This window comes from Oncorhynchus tshawytscha, linkage group LG08, assembly GCF_018296145.1.
Source record: "Oncorhynchus tshawytscha isolate Ot180627B linkage group LG08, Otsh_v2.0, whole genome shotgun sequence".
Taxonomy (NCBI): domain Eukaryota; kingdom Metazoa; phylum Chordata; class Actinopteri; order Salmoniformes; family Salmonidae; genus Oncorhynchus; species Oncorhynchus tshawytscha.
The window spans coordinates 21,071,741-21,096,643 of record NC_056436.1 but is presented as its reverse complement, the minus strand read 5'-3'; the positions used below and the strand labels follow the sequence as shown (position 1 = coordinate 21,096,643).

The following is a 24,903-nucleotide window of genomic DNA, read 5'->3' as shown; positions in this document are numbered from 1 at the left end:
CATCCGTCATCATGAAGTGCTTTGAGAGACTAGTCAAGGACCATATCACCTCCACCCTACCTGACACCCTTGACCCACTCCAATTTGCTTACCGCCCAAATAGGTCCACAGACGATGCAATCTCAACCACACTGCACACTGCCCTAACCCATCTGGACAAGAGGAAATACCTATGTGAGAATGCTGTTCATCGACTACAGCTCGGCATTCAACACCATAGTACCCTCCAAGCTCGTCATCAAGCTCGAGACCCTGGGTCTCGACCCCGCCCTGTGCAACTGGGTACTGGACTTCCTGACGGGCCGCCCCCAGGTGGTGAGGGTAGGCAACAACATCTCCTCCCCGCTGATCCTCAACACTGGGGCCCCACAAGGGTGCGTTCTGAGCCCTCTCCTGTACTCCCTGTTCACCCACGACTGCGTGGCCATGCACGCCTCCAACTCAATCATCAAGTTTGCGGACGACACAACAGTGGTAGGCTTGATTACCAACAACGGCGAGACGGCCTACAGGGAGGAGGTGAGGGCCCTCGGAGTGTGGTGTCAGGAAAATAACCTCACACTCAACGTCAACAAAACTAAGGAGATGATTGTGGACTTCAGGAAACAGCAGAGGGAACACCCCCATCCACATCGATGGAACAGTAGTGGAGAGGGTAGCAAGTTTTAAGTTCCTCGGCATACACATCACAGACAAACTGAATTGGTCCACTCACACAGACAGCATCGTGAGGAAGGCGCAGCAGCGCCTCTTCAACCTCAGGAGGCTGAAGAAATTCGGCTTGTCACCAAAAGCACTCACAAACTTCTACAGATGCACAATCGAGAGCATCCTGGCGGGCTGTATCACCGCCTGGTATGGCAACTGCACCGCCCTCAACCGTAAGGCTCTCCAGAGGGTAGTGAGGTCTGCACAACGCATCACCGGGGGCAAACTACCTGCCCTCCAGGACACCTACACCACCCGATGCTACAGGAAGGCCATAAAGATCATCAAGGACATCAACCACCCGAGCCACTGCCTGTTCACCCCGCTGTCATCCAGAAGGCGAGGTCAGTACAGGTGCATCAAAGCTGGGACCGAGAGACTGAAAAACAGCTTCTATCTCAAGGCCATCAGACTGTTAAACAGCCACCACTAACATTGAGTGGCTACTGCCAACACACTGTCAATGACACTGACTCTACTCCAGCCACTTTAATCATGGGAATTGATGGGAAATGATGTAAATATATCACTAGCCACTTTAAACAATGCTACCTTATATAATGTTACTTACCCTACATTGTTCATCTCATATGCATACGTTGATACTGTACTCTATATCATCGACTGCATCCTTATGTAATACATGTATCACTAGCCACTTTAACTATGCCACTTGGTTTACATACTTATCTCATATGTATATACTGTACTTGATATCATCTACTGTATCTTGCCTATGCTGCTCTGTACCATCACTCATTCATATATCCTTATGTACATATTCTTTATCCCCTTACACTGTGTATAAGACAGTAGTTTTTTTTGGAATTGTTAGTTAGATTACTTGCTCGTTATTACTGCATTGTCGGAACTAGAAGCACAAGCATTTCGCTACACTCGCATTAACATCTGCTAACCATGTGTATGTGACAAATAAAATTTGATTTTTGATTTGATTTGAAGCCGAAGAACATTCCAACCACAAAATAGATGACATCATGAAGAACGAAAATTATGTGGATATATTGAAGCAATATCTCAAGACATCAGTTAAAGCTTGGTTGCAAATGGGTCTTCCAAATGGACAATGACCCCAAGCATACTTCCAAAGTTGTGGCAAAATGTCTTAAGGAAAACAAAGTCAAGGTATTGGAGTGGCCATGACAAAGCCCTGACTATAGAACATTTGTGGGCAGAACTGAAAAGGCGTGTGCGAGAGAGCCAAGCTACAAACCTGACTTAGTTACACCAGCTCTGTCAGGAGGAATGGGTCAAAATTCACCCAACTTATTGTGGGAAGCTTGTGGAAGGCTACCTGAAACGTTTGACCCAAGTTAAACTATTTAAAGGCAATGCTACCAAATACTAATTGAGTGTATGTAAACTTCTCTCTACTATTATTTTGAGGCAGGGGGGGTTCGCTGCAGGTCAGCTACAGGCTCTGAGATGAGCTGTTTGTATACGTTTGACTATTGGATGTTCTTATAAGCACTTTAGTATTGCCAGTGTAACAGTATAGTTTCCGTCCCTCTCCTCGCCCCTACCTGGGCTCGAACCAGGAACAGATTGGCAACAGCCACCCTCGAAGCATCGTTACCCATCGCTCCACAAAATCCGCGGCCCTTGCAGAACAAGGGGAACAACTACTTCAAGGTCTCAGAGCGAGTGACGTTTGAAACGCTATTAGCGCGCACCCCGCTAACTAGCTAGCCATTTCACATCGGTTACACCAGCCTAATCTCGGGAGTTGATAGGTTTGAAGTCATAAACAGCATAATGCTTGAAGCACAGCGAAGAGCTGCTGGCAAGACGCACGAAAGTGCTGTTTGAATGAATGCTTACGAGCCTGCTGCTGTCTACCACCGCTCAGTCAGACTGCTCTATCAAAACATAGACTTAATTCTAACATAATAACACACAGAAATACAAGCCTTTGGTCATTAATATGGTCGAATCCAGAAACGATCATTTCGAAAATAAAACGTTTTTTCTTTCAGTGAAATACGGAACCGTTCTGTATTTTATCTAACGGGTGGCATCCAGAAGTTTAAATATTCCTGTTACATTGTACTACCTTCAATGTTATGTTATAATTACGTAAAATTCTGGAAAATTAGTTTGCAGCGAGCCAGGCGGCCCAAACTGTTGCATATACCCTGACTCTGTGTGCAATGAACGCTAGAGAAGTGACACAATTTCACCTGGTTAATATTGCCTGCTAACCTGGATTTATTTGAGCTAAATATGCAGGTTTAAAAAATATATACTTCTGTGTATTGATTTTAAGAAATGTATTGGTGTTTATGGTTAGGTACAGTCGTGCAATGATTGTGCTTTTTTCGCAAATGTGCTTTTGTTAAAACATCCCCCGTTTGGCAAAGTTGGCTGTCTTTGTTAGGAAGAAATCGTTTTCACATAGTTCGCAACGAGCCAGGCGGCCCAAACTGCTGCATATACCCTGACTCTCTTGCAAGAGAAGTGACACAATTTACCTAGTTAAAAGAAATTCATGTTAGCAGGCCATATTAACTAAATATACAGGTTTAAAAATATATACTTGTGTATTGATTTTAAGAAAGGCATTGATGGTTATGGTTAGGTACATGTTGGAGCAACGACAGTCCTTTTTCGCGAATGCACACTGCATCGATTATATGCAACGCAGGACACGCTAGATAAACTAGTAATATCATTCACCATGTGTAGTTATAACTAGTGATTATGATTGATTGATTGATTCTTTTTTATAAGCTAAGTTTAATGCTAGCTAGCAACTTACCTTGGCTTCTAACTGCATTCGTGTAACAGGCAGGCAGTGCAATGAGAGGCCGGTGGTTAGAGCGTTGGACTAGTTAAATGTAAGGTTACAAGATTGTATCCCCGAGCTGACAAGGTAAAAATCTGTCGTTCTGCCCCTGAACAAGGCAGTTAACCCACCGTTCCCAGGCCGTCATTGAAAATAAGAATGTGTTCTTAACTGACTTGCCTAGTTAAATAAAGATGTAAAAATAAATAAATAAAATACCGATTTCCGATTGTTATGAAAACCTGAAATCGGCCCTAATTAATCGGCCATTCCGATTAATCGGTCGACCTCTACTGTGGATGTATGGTTAAAATTAATGTATTCTCTGAATACATGTATTGGCTAAATAAACAGATTATTTATAACAGATTCTCCTACATACAGAGCACAGTTCAGGGAAAAACAATTGACATACATGTATGCATGTAAACTTCCCTCCTCTAATTCCTGAATCATTATTCCCATGTATGTTCTTCCTCCTGCCCGTGAGAACGTTAGCAATCGCTCCGCTTCGCCTTTAAACATGAAGTAAATGTTGAATTTGTGTCAGCAGGCAGTGTGAGCAGTGAGCACCATCTCCCCATCCCCTGGGGAGGGGGGAGGGCAGAATGATCGAGAGATAAATCAGGGCTTCAAGTCCTGGAGCCATATTTCATAGGCAGCCCTCCAATTCGGTTTGGTAGGAGATTAATAGGAGTGGATCTGACTCCAGAGGGCCCCAGATCTGTGACTGTGTGGCCCCAGGCGGAGGAGCATTAGCTGGGCTATTTCTCCTCCCATCTGGGGGCTGGTGATGGAGGGAGCGAGGGGGACATTGGCTGTAATGACAAGGAGGGCTATGGCAGTCAGCCGCAGCTCCCTCCATCCTCCTAACAGTAATAAAATCACTGTTAGACCCTCTATATCGCAGCCATCAGATGGGGGAATAAACCGATTACCCTGCACTTCAGGGCACACATAGATTTCTGTAATCATAGTCTGTAAAACTCGTCAAATTCAATTATTTATGTGATGTTTTTTCTCCCCCTCTCTTTCTCTCTCTGCTCTGTTCTCTCTCCCATTGCCCTGTGGTTCAGAATAAAGCAGGTAGCTGTACGAACACTGCCAGTTAGAATCACTGATATTGGGTCCGTTTCTGCTGCTCCATATTTTCATCAAAATTCAATTTGATCATTCTTGGGCTGTGAGATGAGCAATGTGGAGCCCTGGGATTCTTGGAGTCGCTGGTCCGTTGACTGATGCTAGTCATGTGTCTGATCTGGGGTTATTTAGGAGAAATGTGTCAAAACCCCTGACCTTCACCTAAAGGCCCACTCTGTGATATGTACAGCTGTTTATGATCATTTTAAATTAACCATATACACATTGATTCTTGAAGAATATCAGTTATACCTGCATCGGATGCTGCAGTGGATGGACATAATTGTCAGGAGATGTTGAATATAATGTGTATTCTCCCGTTCTAACTGGGTTGATGATCGTGTCCATATTAACTCTGTTTGGTAGTGGGGCCTGACTGGCAGATTGGCCCTCTGTTTGGTAGTGGGGCCTGACTGGCAGATTGTGTCTCTGTTTGGTAGTGGGGCCTGACTGGCAGATTGTGTCTCTGTTTGGTAGTGGGGCCTGACTGGCAGATTGTGTCTCTGTTTGGTAGTGGGGCCTGACTGGCAGATTGGCTCTCTGTTTGGTAGTGGGGCCTGACTGGCAGATTGGCTCTCTGTTTGGTAGTGGGGCCTGACTGGCAGATTGGCTCTCTGTTAGGTAGTGGGGCCTGACTGGCAGATTGGCTCTCTGTTTGGTAGTGGGGCCTGACTGGCAGATTGGCTCTCTGTTAGGTAGTGGGGCCTGCCTGGCAGATTGGCTCTCTGTTTGGTAGTGGGGATTGGCTCTCTGTTTGGTAGTGGGGATTGGCCCTCTGTTTGGTAGTGGGGCCTGACTGGGAGATTGGCTCTCTGTTTGGTAGTGGGGCCTGACTGGCAGATTGGCTCTCTGTTTGGTAGTGGGTGCCTGACGGGCAGATTGGCTCTCTGTTTGGTAGTGGGGATTGGCTCTCTGTTTGGTAGTGGGGATTGGCTCTCTGTTTGGTAGTGGGGATTGGCCCTCTGTTTGGTAGTGGGTGCCTGACGGGCAGATTGGCTCTCTGTTTGGTAGTGGGGATTGGCTCTCTGTTTGGTAGTGGGGATTGGCCCTCTGTTTGGTAGTGGGTGCCTGACGGGCAGATTGGCTCTCTGTTTGGTAGTGGGTGCCTGACGGGCAGATTGGCTCTCTGTTTGGTAGTGGGTGCCTGACGGGCAGATTGGCTCTCTGTTTGGTAGTGGGTGCCTGACGGGCAGATTGGCTCTCTGTTTGGTAGTGGGGCCTGACTGGCATATTGCAGAGCTGTGTTGAAGCAGTGTAGAGGGACAGTTACTGAGACTGGGAAACATGTCCCCACTTTTTCTCTCTGTAGCTATGCTCTGCTCTCGTCTCACATTAGAACAGTAGGCCCTTCCGGGCTCTCCACATTCTTACTGTGTTTTCTTTTTGAAGATGCCAGCAATGCAACACCCCAAGGAGGACTGTTAGGTTCCAATAATAGAAATTGATGTGAAGGGGGAATGAGCAAGTGTACAATTTTTAAAAATGAGGGGGGGGACGGGACATCCTGTAGGTGTCAGTTTGATCCCCTAGCTAGGTGTACACCTTTCCCCTCTCATTTGCAGTTGTAATTACCAGGGGGGCATACTGTTTTCAATTGTGGCACATTTAAAGAAGGAAATGCTATTTGACTCACTGGGTACAAAAGCCTGATATGTGCTCTCTGTAGAGTACATTCATATTGTCTGCTTTGTCTCACAGGTCACTTCTCCCTCCTTTCCTTGTCCTCATCCATGTCATTGTGTGTGAGCTCTGAAGTGTACAGATTGATGTTGGGCCTGTGTTCTCTGTGAGGTCTGAAGTGTACAGGTTAATGTTGGGCCTGTGTTCTCTGTGAGGTCTGAAGTGTACAGATTGATGTTGGGCCTGTGTTCTCTGTGAGCTCTGAAGTGTACAGGTTGATGTTGGGCCTGTGTTCTCTGTGAGCTCTGAAGTGTACTGGTTGATGTTGGGCCTGTGTTCTCTGTGAGCTCAGAAGTGTACAGATTGATGTTGGGCCTGTGTTCTCTGTGAGGTCTGAAGTGTACAGATTGATGTTGGGCCTGTGTTCTCTGTGAGCTCTGAAGTGTACAGATTGATGTTGGGCCTGTGTTCTCTGTGAGCTCTGAAGTGTACAGGTTGATGTTGGGCCTGTGTTATCTGTGAGCTCTGAAGTGTACAGGTTGATGTTGGGCCTGTGTTCTCTGTGAGCTCTGAAGTGTACAGGTTGATGTTGGGCCTGTGTTCTCTCTGAGCTCTGACTGAAGTGTGCAGGTTGATGTTGGGCCTGTGTTCTCTGTGAGCTCTGAAGTGTACAGATTGATGTTGGGCCTGTGTTCTCTGTGAGCTCTGAAGTGTACAGATTGATGTTGGGCCTGTGTTCTCTGTCAGCTCTGAAGTGTACAGATTGATGTTGGGCCTGTGTTCTCTGTGAGCTCTGAAGTGTACAGGTTGATGTTGGGCCTGTGTTCTCTGTGAGCTCTGAAGTGTACAGATTGATGTTGGGCCTGTGTTCTCTGTGAGCTCTGAAGTGCACAGGTCGATGTTGGGCCTGTGTTCTCTCTGAGCTCTGACTGAAGTGTACAGGTTGATGTTGGGCCTGTGTTCTCTGTGAGCTCTGAAGTGCACAGGTCGATGTTGGGCCTGTGTTCTCTCTGAGCTCTGACTGAAGTGCACAGGTCATTGTTGGGCCTGTGTTCTCTCTGTGAGCTCTGAAGTGCACAGGTCGATGTTGGGCCTGTGTTCTCTCTGTGAGCTCTGAAGTGCACAGGTCGATGTTGGGCCTGTGTTCTCTCTGAGCTCTGACTGAAGTGCACAGGTCATTGTTGGGCCTGTGTTCTCTCTGTGAGCTCTGAAGTGCACAGGTCGATGTTGGGCCTGTGTTCTCTCTGTGAGCTCTGAAGTGCACAGGTCGATGTTGGGCCTGTGTTCTCTCTGTGAGCTCTGCTCAATGGCGAGACGCTCTTGGTCCTGAATCTCCTCCAAATAGAGGAGAGCCATGTCTCGTTTAGAGCAACACAGCGCTCTCTCTCTCCCTCCTCTGGGGAGGCCTGGCAGCTCTCTCCTTCTCCTGGCACACTCACTCCTTCAGCACAGGGAAGGAGGGAGGTTGGGCACAGGGAAAAGAAAGGAGAAAAGGCATACATTTGGAGGCTATCAGCAGCAGTATGTTCTGTGTGCTGAATTAACACGACGCCAGGGAACTGTTCCTGTAGCCCACCATGGTCCCCTTCACACACACACGGACACACACTATCCAACACACACACACAGACAGACACCATCCAACACACACACACACAGACACACACAGACAGACAGACACCATCCAACACACACACACACACATTGAGACACACAGCCTCCACCACACACGCAAACACACACCCTCCACCACCCATAATGTGCTAACAAGCTCGCTTCTGGTGTCTCTTCACTAGCAATTTGTCCTCTTTCCTCCGAGAGCCGGGAGTTGAGCACAGTGACAATGGAAAGCTTGGTGGGGGGGGGCAAGAGCATTTTCTCTTTTTTCCTTTCATCCACAGGGAAAATTAGTTTCTGGTAATACACAAAAGACCACTCTCCTTCCCCCTCACTCCTCTCCTCTCTACTGCTCCTATCCCCACTCGAGAGGCTGTAAGGCTGGAGAGAAAAACCTAATGACACTTTTCTTCTTTAACAAGCTGTTAAAAGAAATACACATCAAAAATTCAATTCCCGTATATTAGCAGACGGAGCTGAGGCCAGGGCCTATTTGATGGTTTAAAAAAAATAAAATAATAATTCTTCACCTCGTTTTTTTTTACAGACGCACAAAAGAGCATCTCAAGTCAACAGTGCGAAGGGATTAGTTGTCGTGCTGACAGGGTGGCATTAGCAGCGCATCACGCAGGGCAGGGACAGGGGGAAAACAAGATGGAAGAGAAAGGATAAGGAGGCTGAAATGATGATTACCATTAAATAACACAGCAGTGGAGCTGCTCATCCTCACTTCTCCTCTCCAAGCTGATGTCAGGCACAGCTGCCCTGGTCTGACCAGACATGTGTCTGTTTACCTACCTCGAGGCCGCCAGACACAGCACCTCACACAGTGACTTACATGGTTGCCGTGAATAAGGCTGATATACAATACTGATACTGTACACCTATCGGTCCATAAGAAACACTGCCAGGCTCTGTTATTGGGTTGGAACTTCACACAGTAACATGGGTGTAGTGAAAGGCTGAGATACTGATATCAAGACTCAATAGTCGTATGTTCTTGTGAGATGTTTGAATTAAATGGAGCAGGTAAACAGTAGAAAACCTGTTGGCTTGATGAGGCACTCATTGACTCTAACTCCATCTCCAACATCCATCAAGAGAGGTGATTGGTTTTTGATGTTGTTTTCCTCCCAGTGTTAGTGCCCTGGTGTCAGTGTGACATGTTGTCTCTCTGTGTCAGAGGCGTGTGGGGTGTCTTTTTTCTCTGCAAGTGGCATGAAATGGGAGAGGTTTTAAGGAGTCTGATCTGGTGCCTGCTGACACGTGCATTAACTTGATCATTATTACTGTGCCACACACACTCACACATATATACACACACAGTTACTGTCTCACACAACACACACACTCCCTGCTTCTCACAGCCATCACCCTGTCTGAGCAGCATTTCTGGTTGCTCTAACAGCGAGCAGGAAGTGGGGTGCTGGGAAACAGGAAAAGGCAGGCGGCAGATCCACTGGAGTGCTGTTCTCCCCCTGCTGTGCAGCCTCTTACACTTCCTTGTGTGTGAGAGAGTCTGTTTGGCAATTGTTCCTCGTGTCAGCTCATGCCAAGCAGCTCCTCACCCCTAGATACACAGAGCACAGGGCTGCTCCCAAAATATCCTCTCCCCTTCCTCACCCCAGCAGGAGAGGAGTTCCTCACCCTTTCTCTCTCTCCATTGCTTTCTCTCGCTTTCTCCTATACTCTCTGTTCCTCTCCCCGCTTCTCTCTCCTCTGCCTGCCGTATTCATGTAGAAAACCCATATGCAACATCCCAACTCTAATCCAATCCAATCCATTAACAGAATACCATCATTTTTACTTAACTGGGTAATAGAGACAGTAAAAAGGCCACTGTTGCCAAATGTCATGATATTCAAAAGCCAATGATAGGTTCCTAATACACTTTTGATATTATGGGTCAGATGGAGATGGTTGCGTGTCTTTCGTCTCTTTTTACCTAGGAGCGCCTAATGGCAGTGGATAGTTGTCATTATGGCCAGAGAGTCTGATTTGGGAGACTTATTTGGTTGACAGAGAAAAGAGAGAGGCGGGGGGGGGTAATAGATGAGAGGCTGAGATTTGATCTAGACTGTAGAGTAGGTAGGTGGGTACAGTGCTGCACCAGGTAATGCCGTCCCAAAGGGCGTTGTTTTTTCCTCCCAGTCTCTAATTTCTATTTGGTTTTTGTTATCTCCCTTTGAGAGAGGTCTTGTAATCCTTATGTGTTCTGTGTCTCATGCTGAATGACCTTTGACCCTTGACCTTTGGCCCAGCTACGAGGAGAGAGCGCGTTACCTGGAGACCATCGTACAGCACCACCTGGAGCCAACCACCTTCGAGGACTATGCAGCAAGAGTCTTCTGCCCCGCTCCCTACCTCCACCTCCCGTCAGACCCAGGTAAGATCACTGTATACTCAGTCTGTCTGAGTATACTTGCCATAATAACCTTAACTACACTACTTGCCATAATGACCTTAACCACGCTACTTGCCATAATGACCTTAACTACACTACTTGCCATAATGACCTTAACTACACTACTTGCCATAATGACCTTAACTACACTACTTGCCATAATGACCTTAACCACGCTACTTGCCATAATGACCTTAACTACACTACTTGCCATAATGACCTTAACCACACTACTTGCCATAATAACCTTAACCACACTACTTGCCATAATGACCTTAACTACACTACTTGCCATAATGACCTTAACTACACTACTTGCCATAATGACCTTAACTACACTACTTGCCATAATGACCTTAACCACGCTACTTGCCATAATGACCTTAACTACACTACTTGCCATAATGACCTTAACCACACTAGTTGCCATAATGGCCATAACCACACTAGTTGCCATAATGACCTTAACCACGCTACTTGCCATAATGACCTTAACCACGCTACTTGCCATAAACCACACTAGTTGTGTCTTCTATACACCTCCACAGTTTTTTTTTAAGTATTATAAAACACACACTGAATACAGTGTTTCCCCTAGATAGAACAGTTAGCCACGTGTATCCCCCTCTCTCTCCTGGTGTGATAAGTGCTCTGCCAGGCCCAGGGCATTTTTGGTCTTCCCATGTTCTCATATCACATTGATTCTCTCTCCAGCCTCATTGTCTGGTACTGGGTATATTGTTTTAAGTGTATTTATTTTATTCTCTTACTGTAATTTACTGCTTTATGAGCACACATCATCTTCCATCTGTGACTAACATTAGAAATATGAGAACAGAGCGAGAACAGCTCTGTGTCACAGTATAGTATTCTTCTTGACTAGTTGACTAGTCTTCTGTCTGGGTGACCCTTTCATTTTCTACATGTGTGTACTGTAGCATGTAGCCACTTAGCAGTAAAAAGGTCTGGACACACCTACTCATTCCAGAGTTTTTCTTTATTTTTACTATGTTCTACATTGTATAGTAATAGTGAAGACATCAAAACTATGAAATAACACATATGGAATCATGTAGTAACCAAAAAAGTGTTAAACAAATCAAAATATATTTTAAGTTCATTTGAGGTATTTCTTTCCTTCTTAATGAGTTTGAGCCAATCAGTTGTGTTGGGACAAGGTAGGGTGGTATACAGAAGATGGACCTATTTGGTAAAAGACCAAGTCCAGATTAAGGCAAGAACAGCTCAAATAAGCAAAGAGAAATGACAGTCCATCGTTACTTTAAAACATGAAGGTCAGTCAATCTGGACATTTTCAAAAAATGTGAAAGTTTCTTCAAGTGCAGTTGCAAAAACCATCAAGCACCTTTATGAAAGTGGCTCTCATGAGGACCGCCACAGGAAAGGAAGACCCAGAGTTACCTCTGCTGCAGAGGATAAGTTCATTAGAGTTACCAGCCTCAGAAATTGCAGCTGAAATAAATGCTTCACAGAGTTCAAGTAACAGACACATCTCAACATCAACTGTTCAGAGGAGACTGCTGGAATCAGGCCTTCATGGTCGAATTGCTGCAAAGAAACCACTACTAAAGGACACCAATGCGAAGAAGATTTGAGATTTTTGGTTCCAACTGCCATGTCTTTGTGAGACACAAAGTAGATGAACAGATGATCTCTGCCTGTGTAGTTCCCACCGTGAAACATGGAGGAGGAGGTGTGATGGTGTGGGGGTGCTTTACTGGTGACACTGTCTGTGATTTATTTATAATTCAAGGCACACTTAACCAGCATGGCTACCACAGCATTCTGCAGCGATACGCCATCCCATCTGGTTGGCGCTTAGTGTGGCTATCATTTGTTTTTCAACTGGACAATGACCCAACACACCTCTGGGCTGTGTAAGGGCTTTTTGACAAAGAAGGAGAGTGATGGAGTGCTGCATCAGATGACCTGGCCTCCAAAATGTATGTAGTTCTGTCCTTGTGCTGTTCTTGTCTATTGGTGTTCTGTATTATGTAATGTTTCCTGTTTTGTGTGGACCCCAGGAAAAGTAGCTGCTGCTTTTGCAACCTGCTAATGGGGATCCTAATCAAATACCAAAAATACCAAATACCACAATCACCCGACCTTAACCCAATTGAGATGGTTTGGGATGAGTTGGACCGCAGAGTGAATGAAAAGCAGGAACAAGTGCCCAGTATATGTGGGAACTCCTTCAAGACTGTTGGAAAAGCATTCCTCATGAAGCTGGTTGAGAGAATGTCAAAAGTGTGCAAAGCTGTCAAGGCAAAGGGTGGCTACTTTGAAGAATCTAAAATATATTTTGATTTGTGTAACATAACTTTTTTGTTACTACATGATCCCATATGTGTTATTTCATAGTTTATTCTACAATGTAGAAAACAGTAAAAGAAAAACCCTTGAATGAATAGGTGTCTTCAAACTTTTGACTGATACTCTATATGTCTACAAATATTTGGAATCTGTACATTTCTTGCACTGTACCCAATGATTTTTGAAAACTTACTTGATATGTTGATGTCCTCTTTGTGGTTTTACAGATGTGTTTAATACATTTTATGTACACACTTTATTAGAATACTTATGAAATGCGCATTGTTATATTTGGCAACACGTGTTTTATTTTCCCTCGATTCCAACCCCATTCGATGCATTGAACGGATGTGGGTGGAGCAATGTCTACATAAAAGTGCAAATTAAAAATACTCACAAAGGCTCTGACGAGGCCAATATGTAAAGCTTAATAAGTGTGTGCGGGTTTCTTATTTTTTCTCATGTTATTCAACTGTTACCATGCACCTGCAACAAAGATTGCTCAGATGTGCGAATGCCTTTTGAATTTTGAATCTGTCCATCAGACGTTGCTTTTTGACAGTTTGAATTTGCGACCCTTTCATTTATAAAAAAAGATGCATGTCTGTGCATGTTCTTTTCTCCACATAATGAGAAAAATAAACATGTTTTTTGACTGAAAAATACCTGATATTATTATGGTAATGTTGTAATGTAATTATAGTAGCACTGACCTGTGCTTTCCTGAACTTTAGTTCTCCTAGTACAGAATGAAATGATGACTGTTTTTCAGCTCCAAAACCTTGTCTTGATGAATTATTGCCCGTGTTGATAACACCAGTCCACCACAGACTCTCTGCTCCTCCAAACCGCAAATGATCATATTTCTGTTATGCTTCTTTTTTGTTGTTATTTTCATTTTATTTCTCTTTCTTTTTTTGGTTTGCCATTTTAATTTTAATTTTGTTTTTTGTTTTATTTTCCTTTGTCTTATGTTTCCCCCTGTAGATCATAATCTATCACTTGTGTATATCTAAAGGTAAGACTCCAGGAAACCCCACAGCTAACAAACTGACGCTGCCTCTGCTGCCACTTCGTTCTGATTGACTTGTAACAATGTTATGACCACTCTACTTCTCACGATACCTCCCTGTGTGTCTCTGTATGTCTCTCTCTCCACTGACCAAATCTGCTTCTTTCACTTTTTCCCTGTTTCTTGTATCTGCTCCATCATGTTGTCAGTTGGACGTCTATCTAACATTAACGTGAACCTCAGTCCTTGCACGCTTCCACCATAGCAGGCCAGACAGGCCCAAGCCTTTTCACTAACACTCTAAATGATTTGGTTTGTTCTAACCAGAATCTTCCTCTGTGCGTTCCTGAGCACTAACTTATTGTAACACGGGTTCTTTGCCTTCTTGGTGTGTTCAGTACATCTGGAATGTTCAGTAGATTCTTTTTGTCTGTTAAGTCTTTTATGAGTCCAGTTAGAGCACAGTACAGTTGCACTCTGTATTCATGGGTGGCATAGACACACACAAGGTATGTAACTATAGATGATAACTATGGCCCTGAAGATCATTATTTAATGTAACAGTGTAAATGTCTGTAAGTAAGTGGAATCATTGCATTAATGTGTGTGTGTGTGTGTGTGTGTGTGTGTGTGTGTGTGTGTGTGTGTGTGTGTGTGTGTGTGTGTGTGTGTGTGTGTGTGTGTGTGTGTGTGTGTGTGTGTGTGTGTGTGTGTGTGTGTGTGTGTGTGTGTGTGTGTGAGACCTGACTGTATTGAGTGTGTTTAGATGGTGCTTCTGTCTGTTCTGTGCGCACCTTCTATTGATTCCCTCTTAGCCTTGTCACTGCTCACACCTCTTATCTCTTCTCTCCTTTTCTCTCTCCTGTTGTCTTCTTTTTGCTTTTTTCGTCGTTTCCATGCTCGCTCAACCCCGCTGTACCGCTCCTTCCCTGCCTAATCCTTCATTTCTTCCTCCTCTCTCCTGTCCCATTTTCCTTCTTCTGTGCTACTGACCTCCTTTATCCTGTTGTATCCTCTTCTTCTTCCTCTCCTCCCCTCCCATTTCCTCTACTCCCCTCCCCTCTCCCCTCTTCTTCTTCCTCTCCTCCCCTCCCATTTCCTCTACTCCCCTCCATTACCCTCCCCTCTCCCCTCTTCTTCTTCCTCTCCTCCCCTCCAATTTCCTCTACTCCCCTCCATTACCCTCCCCTCTCCCCTCTTCTTCTTCCTCTCCTCCCCTCCCATTTCCTCTACTCCCCTCCATTACCCTCCCCTCTCCCCTCTTCTTCTTCCTCTCCTCCCCTCCAATTTCCTCTACTCCCCTCCATTACCCTCCCCTCTCCCCTCTTCTTCTTCCTCTCCTCCCCCCCCATTTCCTCTACTCCCCTCTTTTTCTTCTCTCCTCCTCCCCTCTTCTCCCCTTTCCTCTCTTCCCCTCCCCTCTCCTCTTCCTCTCCTCCCCTTTCTCTCACCTGTGGCTTTGTGGCTTGTCTTCACCTTTCCAACCAAAGAGAGCTTGATACTTCAGCTCCTTCCCAAAACTCCACTAGAAAACATTGGGCTCAGCAAAGTAAAGGGCAAAGACTTGAAACGGAAGGTCTTTCACGCTAGCTGTGAATGGTATGCTAAAACATTAACACGGCAAAGTACCTTTTTTCTCTCTGTTCCTTCTTACCCTGTTTCCTCATCCTTACTTCATGAACATTGATGCCTCGATAAGTTACAGCTAAAGAAAGCTACCCGTAACTATACTAAAATGTGTCAACATTTATTATAATACAATCAACAATTACTTTCAGAGAGATGCAACACCTTTACCACTGCAGTACAAATCAAAGTGCATGTACTGACCCTCCCCTTCCATAAAGACTAATATGAGCTGGGGACTAACCTCAGGAAGGCAGGTTGTAGAGTGGAGGAGTAGGACCCTGTAGTCTGTCTGTCTGTAGAGGGGAGGGGGAGGGGGGTGCAGCAGCAGCAGCTAGCCCTGCCTTCTACATTACTGTTTACCAATGACTGTCACAGTAGTGGGTTACAGGCAACGGGGGGGGGTCTAACACCTGTGCTTTCCTTCCACAGGCTCATGCCTCGAGAGTCAGCAGGGAGAAAGTCCAGCAGCAGCGCTTCTAGACGGGGCCGACCAGTTAGCCTTGCCAATGTCCCCTCGTACTAGCAAGAGCCGTATGTCCATGAAGCTCCGACGCTCCTCCGGCTCGGCCAACAAGACCTGATCGGACTTTCCCTCCGCTGACCCTCCTCCATGCCACACCCAGTGAGAGTTCACAGCCTTCAGATGAAGAGACTGACTCTCTCTCTCTGTACCGTACAGCTAGGACTGCACTACACTGCAACTACCAGCCTTTACCTGCTAACAGCAATGCATGGCATGTTATGTACTCCAACTACATGGACATGGACACACCTGCCCTGCATGGTCAGACTCCGCATCTCCCCTACTGTACAACCCTTCCAAGATGCAGGATTAGGCCCTTGAATAGAGCCAGGCCCTTGGGGGCCAGCCCAGGGTCCCCAGGACTGAGCTTGTGCTAGCAAAGCTCCAACAGAATTAACATGTCTTTTGGGCAAGGTTTTCTAACTATGCTCACCACCACAAACGTTGCACTCCAGAGAAATGTGGAAAGAGAGCAAAATATAATATATTTAGATATAGATATATTTAAGAAGCAGCATCGGCTCCGTTGTGTACAGAAAGCGTAAAGGCAACATGACAGATGTGTATTTTCAATGTGATTAGGATTGTTGATGGTTGAAATCACTTGATATTTGACTGAGATGAGGAGCTAGAGTGTTATCTCTGCTGTGGTTGTAGCTGTTGTTGTCCCTGAGCAGAGTGATCAATATCTAGTATGCCATTCCCCTGGCTCTCTGGGCCTCTGACCCACTAGGAAAGTGATTGTAAGAACTTGAGTTTGTAAGAAAGTACAAAGAAACACAAAGTAAGAAACATCTTATTTTTCATATTTGGTCACTGTGTCCACCATGAGACATTTATATATTTGTACTATACTCTGTATATACAGAAGAGTTGCCACTTTCTTTATGCTTGGACTGAAGCAATGTTGGCTAGTGTTTGATGATAAGGAGATAAACGTTTTGCGGTTGAAATAAGTTTGTCTATAGAGTTGTAAGATGGAAATTGTTTGGTTAAAGTGAAACATTTCTTGTTACATTTTGTTTTGATTTTCACACTAAACTGTGGAACTGATTGACTTTCTGAATATAATATTCACTACTGTTTGCCTTTTTAGGGGTCACATAACATTTTTATTATGATTGTAAATGTGGATTTCGCCTGATAAAGAATGTTGCAGATTAGGTTGTTTTGTTCATATACAACGTGTTGTATTGAACCACCCCTTTTTTTCACTCATGATGAATATATTATATGTAAGGGATGAACGCAAACGTTATGTACATTACCTTGGAAATAATGGATCCAAGGTAATGTACAGAACGTCAGCGTTTATCCCACTCATACCACAGTTGCCAAAGAAAACAATACTAAAGTACACATTTACCTGTAGAAATAAAATGGTTTTGTTTTATATTTTTAGAAGTTAATTTATACTTCCTCGTCTTGTGGTTGCCAGAGACGCGACCCAGTCGTTCGTTCCATTAGTAGTATATCTCGTTACTTTAGTTCGATCACTATGCAGGCTGGCAATGTTCTTCTCTTGTCATGTAGCATAGCTAGTTTATCCCGTGATTGCACATGTGGGACTATTTGACAGCACGGTTTGTAGGCTAAAAAGGCTAAGGTTTAGCTATATATTTAATGGCTTAAAAATACATATTTCATCAATATAAAGGCAGTGTGCAGATATGTTTCCTTTGAAGTTATTGGATTGTTTCAAACACGAGAAAATAACTCAGATGTGCAAGTGCTTTTTTTCTTCTTCCATTTTTCAATATAATAATGGCATCAAAAAACGAATCAATATGAAACGGTTTTTTTAAAGAAACACCAAGACAGCCTACATTTTAAAAAGTAAGATTCAAATAATGCAATAAGTTGTTTTGATGTCAGGGGTTAACCACCTTGTTAGGTTCTTCGGAGCTAGTTGTCTTGCCAGCTACTTGTTAAAATTTAATTGGATGCTGCCATTAATGGTGAAATGGGACATCTTCAAGCCGCGGGGTAAGTCGAATGACTCACTCGCTTGGTACCATTTCCATCTGTTTGTATTGTTGTTGTTACTGCTGCTTGTGGTGGGGCTTTGTGGGCTATCTACCTCAGATGAGAGGAGGTGATTCCAGCGCTTCCTCTCTGTCACAGAAGGTGCCCAGTAGCTCCTCAAACTGCTCTCGCACCTGTGCCTGGTTACATTTATAACTTGTATGTACACCAGACCGGCATTTGATAGTAGCTCCACGGCTGTGCTCCGGAGGCTGCGGGTTGTGTAGCGCATTGACAACCTGGCCTATTCGCTGAGACACGGTAACAGGTTGCCAGGTAGTGTACCACCATCGGCTCTTAGAGTAGCCTACCAAATGTCCTTCTTTGTTCAACTTGTGGGGACCGCAGTGGGTGGCGGTAAAGGGATGTAGCGTCTTGGGGACACTTGGAGAGGTACGTTTTCAAACTGGCCAAATGGGCGGTTTGAGTTGCCGGGCAAAGTAAATATTAACCCTTTGTGGTTCTCCTCATTTGGCTCGTTCGCCTCTTGGTGGTTTTTCATCTCTGCATTGTGGAAGAGACGGAGGTGGCCGAATCCACTCCATCCTCGTCCGTCTTGACCTGGAAAGAGGAAGGTCTCAGTCTCGATTTCCCTCTGGCCCCACGCTTAGCGAGATACAGCTGGATAACCAGCCTTCCTCACTAGACCTGTAGCTGTGTCGGGGGAAACCGCAGGGGACTCTAGTAGCAGCTGGATGTCAGCAGTAGATATGGGAAGGGGGAAGTGCTGACGACATTCCCCGATCTCCTATACCTCTTCACAAGGGACTTGAAGACGTCCTTGCATGTTTTGAAGCTGTCATTGGTCATGATGCTGTGCCGCATTACACGATTTATCCCGGCTACACAAAATGAGGTACCGAGTACTCCTGTCCATTTGTTGCGCTGAGGATATTGTTTAGCTCTTCTGGCCGGTAGCTGTCAAATGTCCTTATTCTCCTTGAGCCAATCCCTTTCTGTTTTAACTACGCATTCTATTGTTTTTCTTCATGTCGCTCCACTTCAATTTTGGTGAGCGTCACGTCCATAACTGTCTGCTCTCTGTGCGTTTTCTTTTTATATTGATTAAGGGACTTTATTTCCACCATTCAGGCTTAGGATAACTCTTCGACTTTATAAAAAATAAAATGTCATAATTCCTCCATATTTTCTCCATGTTTTAGGCTTGTAGCTAGGCTAATCGTTGTAAAGTAGCTACTTTGTTTCACTGTCAGTTGTAAATATGTTGGCTCTTGTTACTTGTCTAGGTCACGTGATGTTTTCATTCATAAATAGTTTTTATTCATAAATGTGTAGTGATTTAGAATGTAATAAGGCGCATATTGTGTCATGATTGCAAGGTGTCCGATATCTTTTCCAACTGTCCCATTATCTGGTTTTAATGGCCATTCTAGAATGCCCTTCTAGCCAATCATATCTGAGTATTCAACAATGCTGTGGTATAGATATAGTTCTGCTGCGTTTGACCTCTTCACAAAGCTTTCCTGCTGAAGTTGTCCAATATAAATAACACGGTAGCTTTAACCACAGCTAGAACAAACTAATATATGTTACGGTTCAGTGTCTGTATGTGCAACAACACAAATGAGGATGGAAAGACAAGAGCATCAAGCAGGTCTTCACTCCAGTTCCCAACTCTGTGTCCATCTATAAGACAACTAGCACAGAGCAAACGCTGCATTTACATTTTTTCTAGCATTATTTGCTTTCAGCTATAGGTTCTCTACCAGAGAGGAAAGGGACTGTAAAATGCCTGTTTTGGACCTTTCGGTTGAACGGTTATATCTTTTAAAAACTGCTACCATGTCGAAGGTCAAATCCACGTTATTTTTGTGTTATGTTTGAATATATGAGTGAGGTCAGTTCCGATTTATTTTTTAAATTATTTTTTTAAATGGCAGAGGATGAGAACTAAAAACTTGCCAGAGAGAGCGAGAAAATCATGCTGCATCCTTTACTTGAGGCTGAGGAGATTGGATGAGATTGGTTAGCTCTCTCCCTGCACTCAGAGGTGACTGAAACCTGTGCATACTGTAAAGTGACTTTATACTGTATATTACTATTGACCAAATGCTGCATGGTGCCAGTACTAATTGCATGTGTTGCTATAACAGCTACACAACACGCACACACAATTAAAATAGTATTGTCAAACTTGTAGTATCTACACATTTGTAATGGTTGTTCCAGGAGGAGAGTGGCTGTGGAATGGAATTTGACAATAAAACATTCTTACCACAAGCTTGTTCTTTGAACATCTATGCGACAATATTTGGATTGGGGGGTATATGGAAATAGCCACGGGGTTGTTTTTCAATACCATCAATACCTTTGAAACTATTTATTTGAAGTTGTTCAATCAATTTTAATACTGTATTTGTAGCAAATGTTTAAGTAAATACCTGCAGTCAACTTGCGCAATATGTTAGGAGATAAAGCAGAAAGTGTTCTTAATTTCAAAGGTCACGTTTTACATTATGAAGCTTACAGTAGTTCCCCAGAACCGTTGCGCCAGTAACGTGTTTCTTTGTCAATAGCACAAGGGGAGAAAGCAGGAGCAGGTGAGTACAGCTGTGTATTTGTTTTAACTTGCTAGTTAGCTAAGTAAGTGACTAAATTAATAAGGAGATGGGGCATCATATAGTGGTAGCTTTTTGCCTTGTTTGAGAAGTCAAAGCACTTTGGATGAGTTATCTGTACAGCTGCCACTGCCATCTTGATTTCCTTGCGTTATTTTCTCCTCTCAGTTAAGGCTTCATTTAGACTGCTCCTCCGCCCTCTTCTCCAAGCAGAGCAGGCAGGCCTGTTGCCCTAGCTTCTTCAGACTCCATACAGACACAGCGTGGACACATGCTGCTCCAGATCCAGTTCTGTTCTTCCTTCAGACAAGCATGCATCCAAACGTTGTTCATTTGCACAATGTCTCTCATTCACATTTTCTTGTAAATATCCAAACTCACCAAAAAGGAAATTCGGTAGCTACTACCTATATATATATATATATATATATATATATATATATATATATATGTATACGTTTCTGAGCTGGATTGCCTGTCTTTGCAATTAGTTTACTTTCATTTGCGCTCGTAAGCATATTTAGCTAGCAGTCTCTATGGAAGTTTGCTATTACTTGTGCTGATTTTGTTAGCATTCTGGTAATAATGCCCAATGGGCTTTTTTTTCTACTTTTTAGTGCCTCATTGTGTATTAAACCGATAATACCGTAAATCCCGGGATTAGAGAAGAACAGTATGATGATATGAAAATCTGGATACTGCCCAATCCTAGACAATATCGCAAAATACTGTATAGTGGCCATCACTGGTATGCACATAGACTTGTGTTTATTGACAATCAATGTAAATGTCATTCACTACATATCAAAATACAACATCATAATTGTAACACAATCATCACCATGAAGGCGGTTTTTTTAGCAAGTACATTTCAGAGAATAAATATATATATATATATTTAACTCAAACAGTTTTATACTCTAACAGGTAAACTTGATTTTCTGTATGAAAATACATCTTGATAGCCTTGCCGGTTTAGAAATCAATTCCACAACTATACTGAACAAGCACATTCAATTTCCATAGGAACTACATTAAGATAAAGGCAGTGAGGTCTGATAATATAGCTCTTGTAATATTCAAAGGGCCACCCTCTTATTTTCCTTACATGCTTAAAATGACAACTCTAAAATATTTTAAACTTTTGATATGCCCATTTTTACTGTTAAATGTTTTAACAAATCATAACACTGTAAATCAATCAATAATGTACATTAGTGAATATAGGCCCAAAAGCAAGTGTTACAATGTGTCTCTATTTAGCTATTAGTGTGCTGTAATCTGTCATTGCAAAAAAAAAAACGTTTCTCTTGTCATGAAAATATAAATGCCATTATTGTTTTTGACCTGATCAGGTAGTATAATAAGTTACAATACAATCACACATGTAGTAAAAAGAACACATTCATACTTTTCATAAGTATTTAAGTCATCCACTTGTTTTTCAGGGGTTTCAGGATTCCAGTAAGTCTGTAGCCAAGACCAGGCTTTTTCAAACTCGGTCCTGCCCCCCCCTGCACATTTTGTATTTAGCCATAGCACTACACAGCTGATTCAAATAACCAACTCATCATGCTTTGATTATTTGAATCAGCTGTGTAGTGCTAGGACAAAACTAAACTAAACGTGACCCCAGGACTGAGTTTGGGAAACCCTGGCCTAGACTTGCCTACATCAGCCTAGACTAGGCTACTAGCAGTCGGGTCTGACTGCCATCGGTAGAAGCATCACCTGCCGGATCTCTGTGGGGTGAGACTTGTTGATATGCCTGGCAAGCCCGGGAGAACTGAAGAAGGTAGATGGGCAGTGCTTACAGGTGAATATCTGTTGGTCTCCCTGTGTGAGGTCTGGTCTTATTAATTCTGGTCTTACCAAGTCTGGTCTACCCGCAATCTTCCCTGGATTCATCAGAATGTCATCTCTCATTGCATGCCAAACTCTGTGCTTGTCCCAAATGTCAGTGGATGGGAAATGGGCACCGCACAAGTGACAGGGAAACGTGATTTGCCCACTCTCTATCTGGTTATAGGTCGAGGCTTTGATTGTCTCATGCGCCGCAAGATGTTTCCTCAGATAGGCTTGTCGTCGGAACTTCTTGCTGCAATAGTGACATTCGTAAATCTCCTCTACTGTCCCGGAGGTCTTTAAGAAGGAAGAGGTGGGCAGTGCCACGTCGGTGGTCTCCGGACAATGCATTATGCCTGGGCTGTCACCCGCTCTGATGTGCAGGTCCATAGTTTTATCTGGGTCCCGGTAGCGCGAATCGAAGGGCTGCGGGCTCTCCTGTGCCCTCCTGCGCAGCTGCTCTTGTCTGTGGGAGCTGTCCACGGTGACAGCCCGCTGACACGCGGAGCTGTCCAGAGAAACGTGGTGCTGATTGTTAACTCTCAACTCGCTCGCGTTCTCTTTCCCTTCCACGAAAGTCCTCTCATGCAGCCGTGTCTCCGGCTGTGACTTTTTGGCGCTCTGTGCCTCTCTGTGGTTTACAGGACGAGGCTTATGCCACCTGCGATGAGAGGCCAGGTTGGCAGGACAGCTGAAAACTTTGTCGCACTCGGGACAGCGGTACTCTACGCGCACAATTCTGGAGCACTTGTGTTGCGCGAGGGAGAACGGGTCAGGGTATTCCTCCTTGCAGAGCTGGCAGATGAATTCTCCCAGCGGTTTCTTATTAACAGAAGATGCGGTAGCTGCTTTAAATTCGGGGGTCTCCTTCTTAATTCTCAGCCCAAGCACGGGTGAGGTGGAGATTTCGTCCTCGAAGCTGAGTTTCCGGATTACTTTAGGCTTCTTGGCTGCTGGCTTGATCTTGCGCTCCTGCTCCATGTACGTGCGTTTCATAGCATGATGGAAAGACTGGTAGAGGTGCACAGGTGGGTCGAATTTCATATCAGAGTGTCCAAAGGGCGCGTGATTTAGAAGAAGTCTCTCTATTGAAGACACCGGCGTGCTCATTGCGTACGGCTCTGTCACAGTTGGTGAACTCATACACCGGTCAAGGGACGATTTTTCCACTACAGCGCCAACTGGTTTTATCGGGCTATAGGAGAGGTCAGCCCGCCCCGGAGATCCGTCGTGGTCCGGCTCAGTGCGGGGATGGTGTGGTGGGTATTTCCCAAAGTCCTCTCTAATCTCCACCTTGTCTGCGCTCTCTGGCAGCTGCGCCTGGTCCGCTTCAGCCGGGGCACTGGTCCATGGTTCTTCAAATGTACTGTCCTCGGATAACTTCACAATTGGGCACGCAGTTGGCACACCGGTTGTCCACTCCGGTGCATTCACAGGCAGGTCCGCTTTTGGCATTAAGTTGTCGTCGTTACGCGTTCTGTAAGAAGCCGCTGAGCCGCGTTTGCTCCTCTTCACTAAAAATCCTCTGGGCATCTTTACGCCGGAATGGAACGGTTCCCGTGTCCACTTTGAAGTGAAGGAGCGCTCGCGGTCCCTTTCAGATGAAAGGCGCACGGGCGAGATGACTGCTGACAGGAGAGAGGGACGGAGGACTCTGTCACATCAATGAGCTTGCATTGTTTTTTATCTTTGGGGTCGCCTTCCGTTTTTTTTTGTGAAGTCACAGTTCGTGGCCAAGCCCTGTCCAATCAGCACCGACAGTGGGGAGGTCGGGTGACGCGCGAGCGTTAATGAGGCTATCCAGTAATATTACTAATGTCGAGTTAATTATTATGAGTCGCTCACACACTTTACATGTTCTCCTTTATAGCTGATCGTTAGACTACATCTAGCCTAGTGCTTCAGGATTTGCAAAATCGGATCAGAAAAACACTGACCATGCAATTATGATATGGTTCGTGATTTTTCAATACGTTTTCTCTGTGATACTGAGTTGGGTAAACTCTCGTAGACTGTTTCTGCAAATGAAATGACTGTCATTTAGGAACACGATGTGTTTAATAAACTACCCAAAAGCACATTGACCTCTAGGTTAGGCTACATACCCTTATGGATAGGCTACAGAATTTGATCAAATATTGTTGAAAATGGCAAGATAAGTAATTTCCCATAACACGTTTGCTTAATCCTAATAATGTCATTGAATATGAATATGCTATAAATACAACAGTTATATGTCATTATTCTTAAGCATGTTTATTAAGAACAGAGTGACTCCCAGTGCAGGCGAAGTTGCGAAGTGCAACTCGTAATGAATTAATTATTTGTATCCCCACACGCCTACCCTTTCTGAGAATCCTTTATTCGGATTTAAATTATCTTTCTGTTGTTAAGCAGGATTCTTTGGGCGTTCTGTTCTGTTGGCATGTCGCGTAATTTAGCATTTATGAGAAGAAAGCTGTTGCCTTAATCTGTCCATTTGATGCACTTTACCTTCTCTCTCGTTTGTTTTGTGGGGCTGCAAGCTGTGCGCGCAGTAATGAATGTTAACCGCTCGATTAAGCTGTTTAATTTGAGAGACAGCTCTTCTTCTATTCAACCCCCAATTAGTCTCCATGTCACCTGTGTCGACAATGTTTCACCAATATCCAATAGAATAGG

The 24,903-nt window shown here is 44.3% G+C and overlaps 2 protein-coding genes across 8 annotated transcripts in view; one reads left to right on the top strand and one right to left on the bottom strand.

The window, feature by feature from the left end:
* The window catches only part of ralgapa1 (Ral GTPase activating protein catalytic subunit alpha 1), a 113,749-nt gene extending 96,561 nt beyond the window's left edge, over positions 1-17,188 (top strand). For 4 of the 7 annotated variants that reach the window (XM_042325326.1, XM_042325323.1, XM_042325324.1 and 1 more), the window contains 2 exons: positions 10,153-10,277; positions 15,700-17,188. In XM_042325326.1, coding sequence (XP_042181260.1) covers positions 10,153-10,277; positions 15,700-15,793 — 219 coding nt within the window. In that variant the 3' untranslated portion in view covers positions 15,794-17,188. Of the gene's footprint in view, positions 1-10,152; positions 10,278-13,616; positions 13,648-15,699 lie in introns of all 7 variants that reach the window. The other 3 variants (XM_042325325.1, XM_024430313.2, XM_042325327.1) reach the window with 2 other exon arrangements.
* Positions 17,189-22,006: 4,818 nt separating this feature from the next.
* LOC112257169 (insulinoma-associated protein 2-like) lies at positions 22,007-23,906 on the bottom strand. The gene has a single exon (XM_024430725.2). The coding sequence runs from the start codon at positions 23,773-23,775 to the stop codon at positions 22,090-22,092; it is 1,686 nt and encodes a 561-aa protein (XP_024286493.1). The 5' UTR covers positions 23,776-23,906; the 3' UTR covers positions 22,007-22,089.
* Between the last annotated feature and the right edge of the window lie 997 nt (positions 23,907-24,903).

Coding starts and splice junctions, on each gene's coding strand:
- LOC112257169 (XM_024430725.2), bottom strand. CDS start 23,775: ATGCCCAGAGGATTTTTAGTGAAGAGGAGCAAACGCGGCTCAGCGGCT.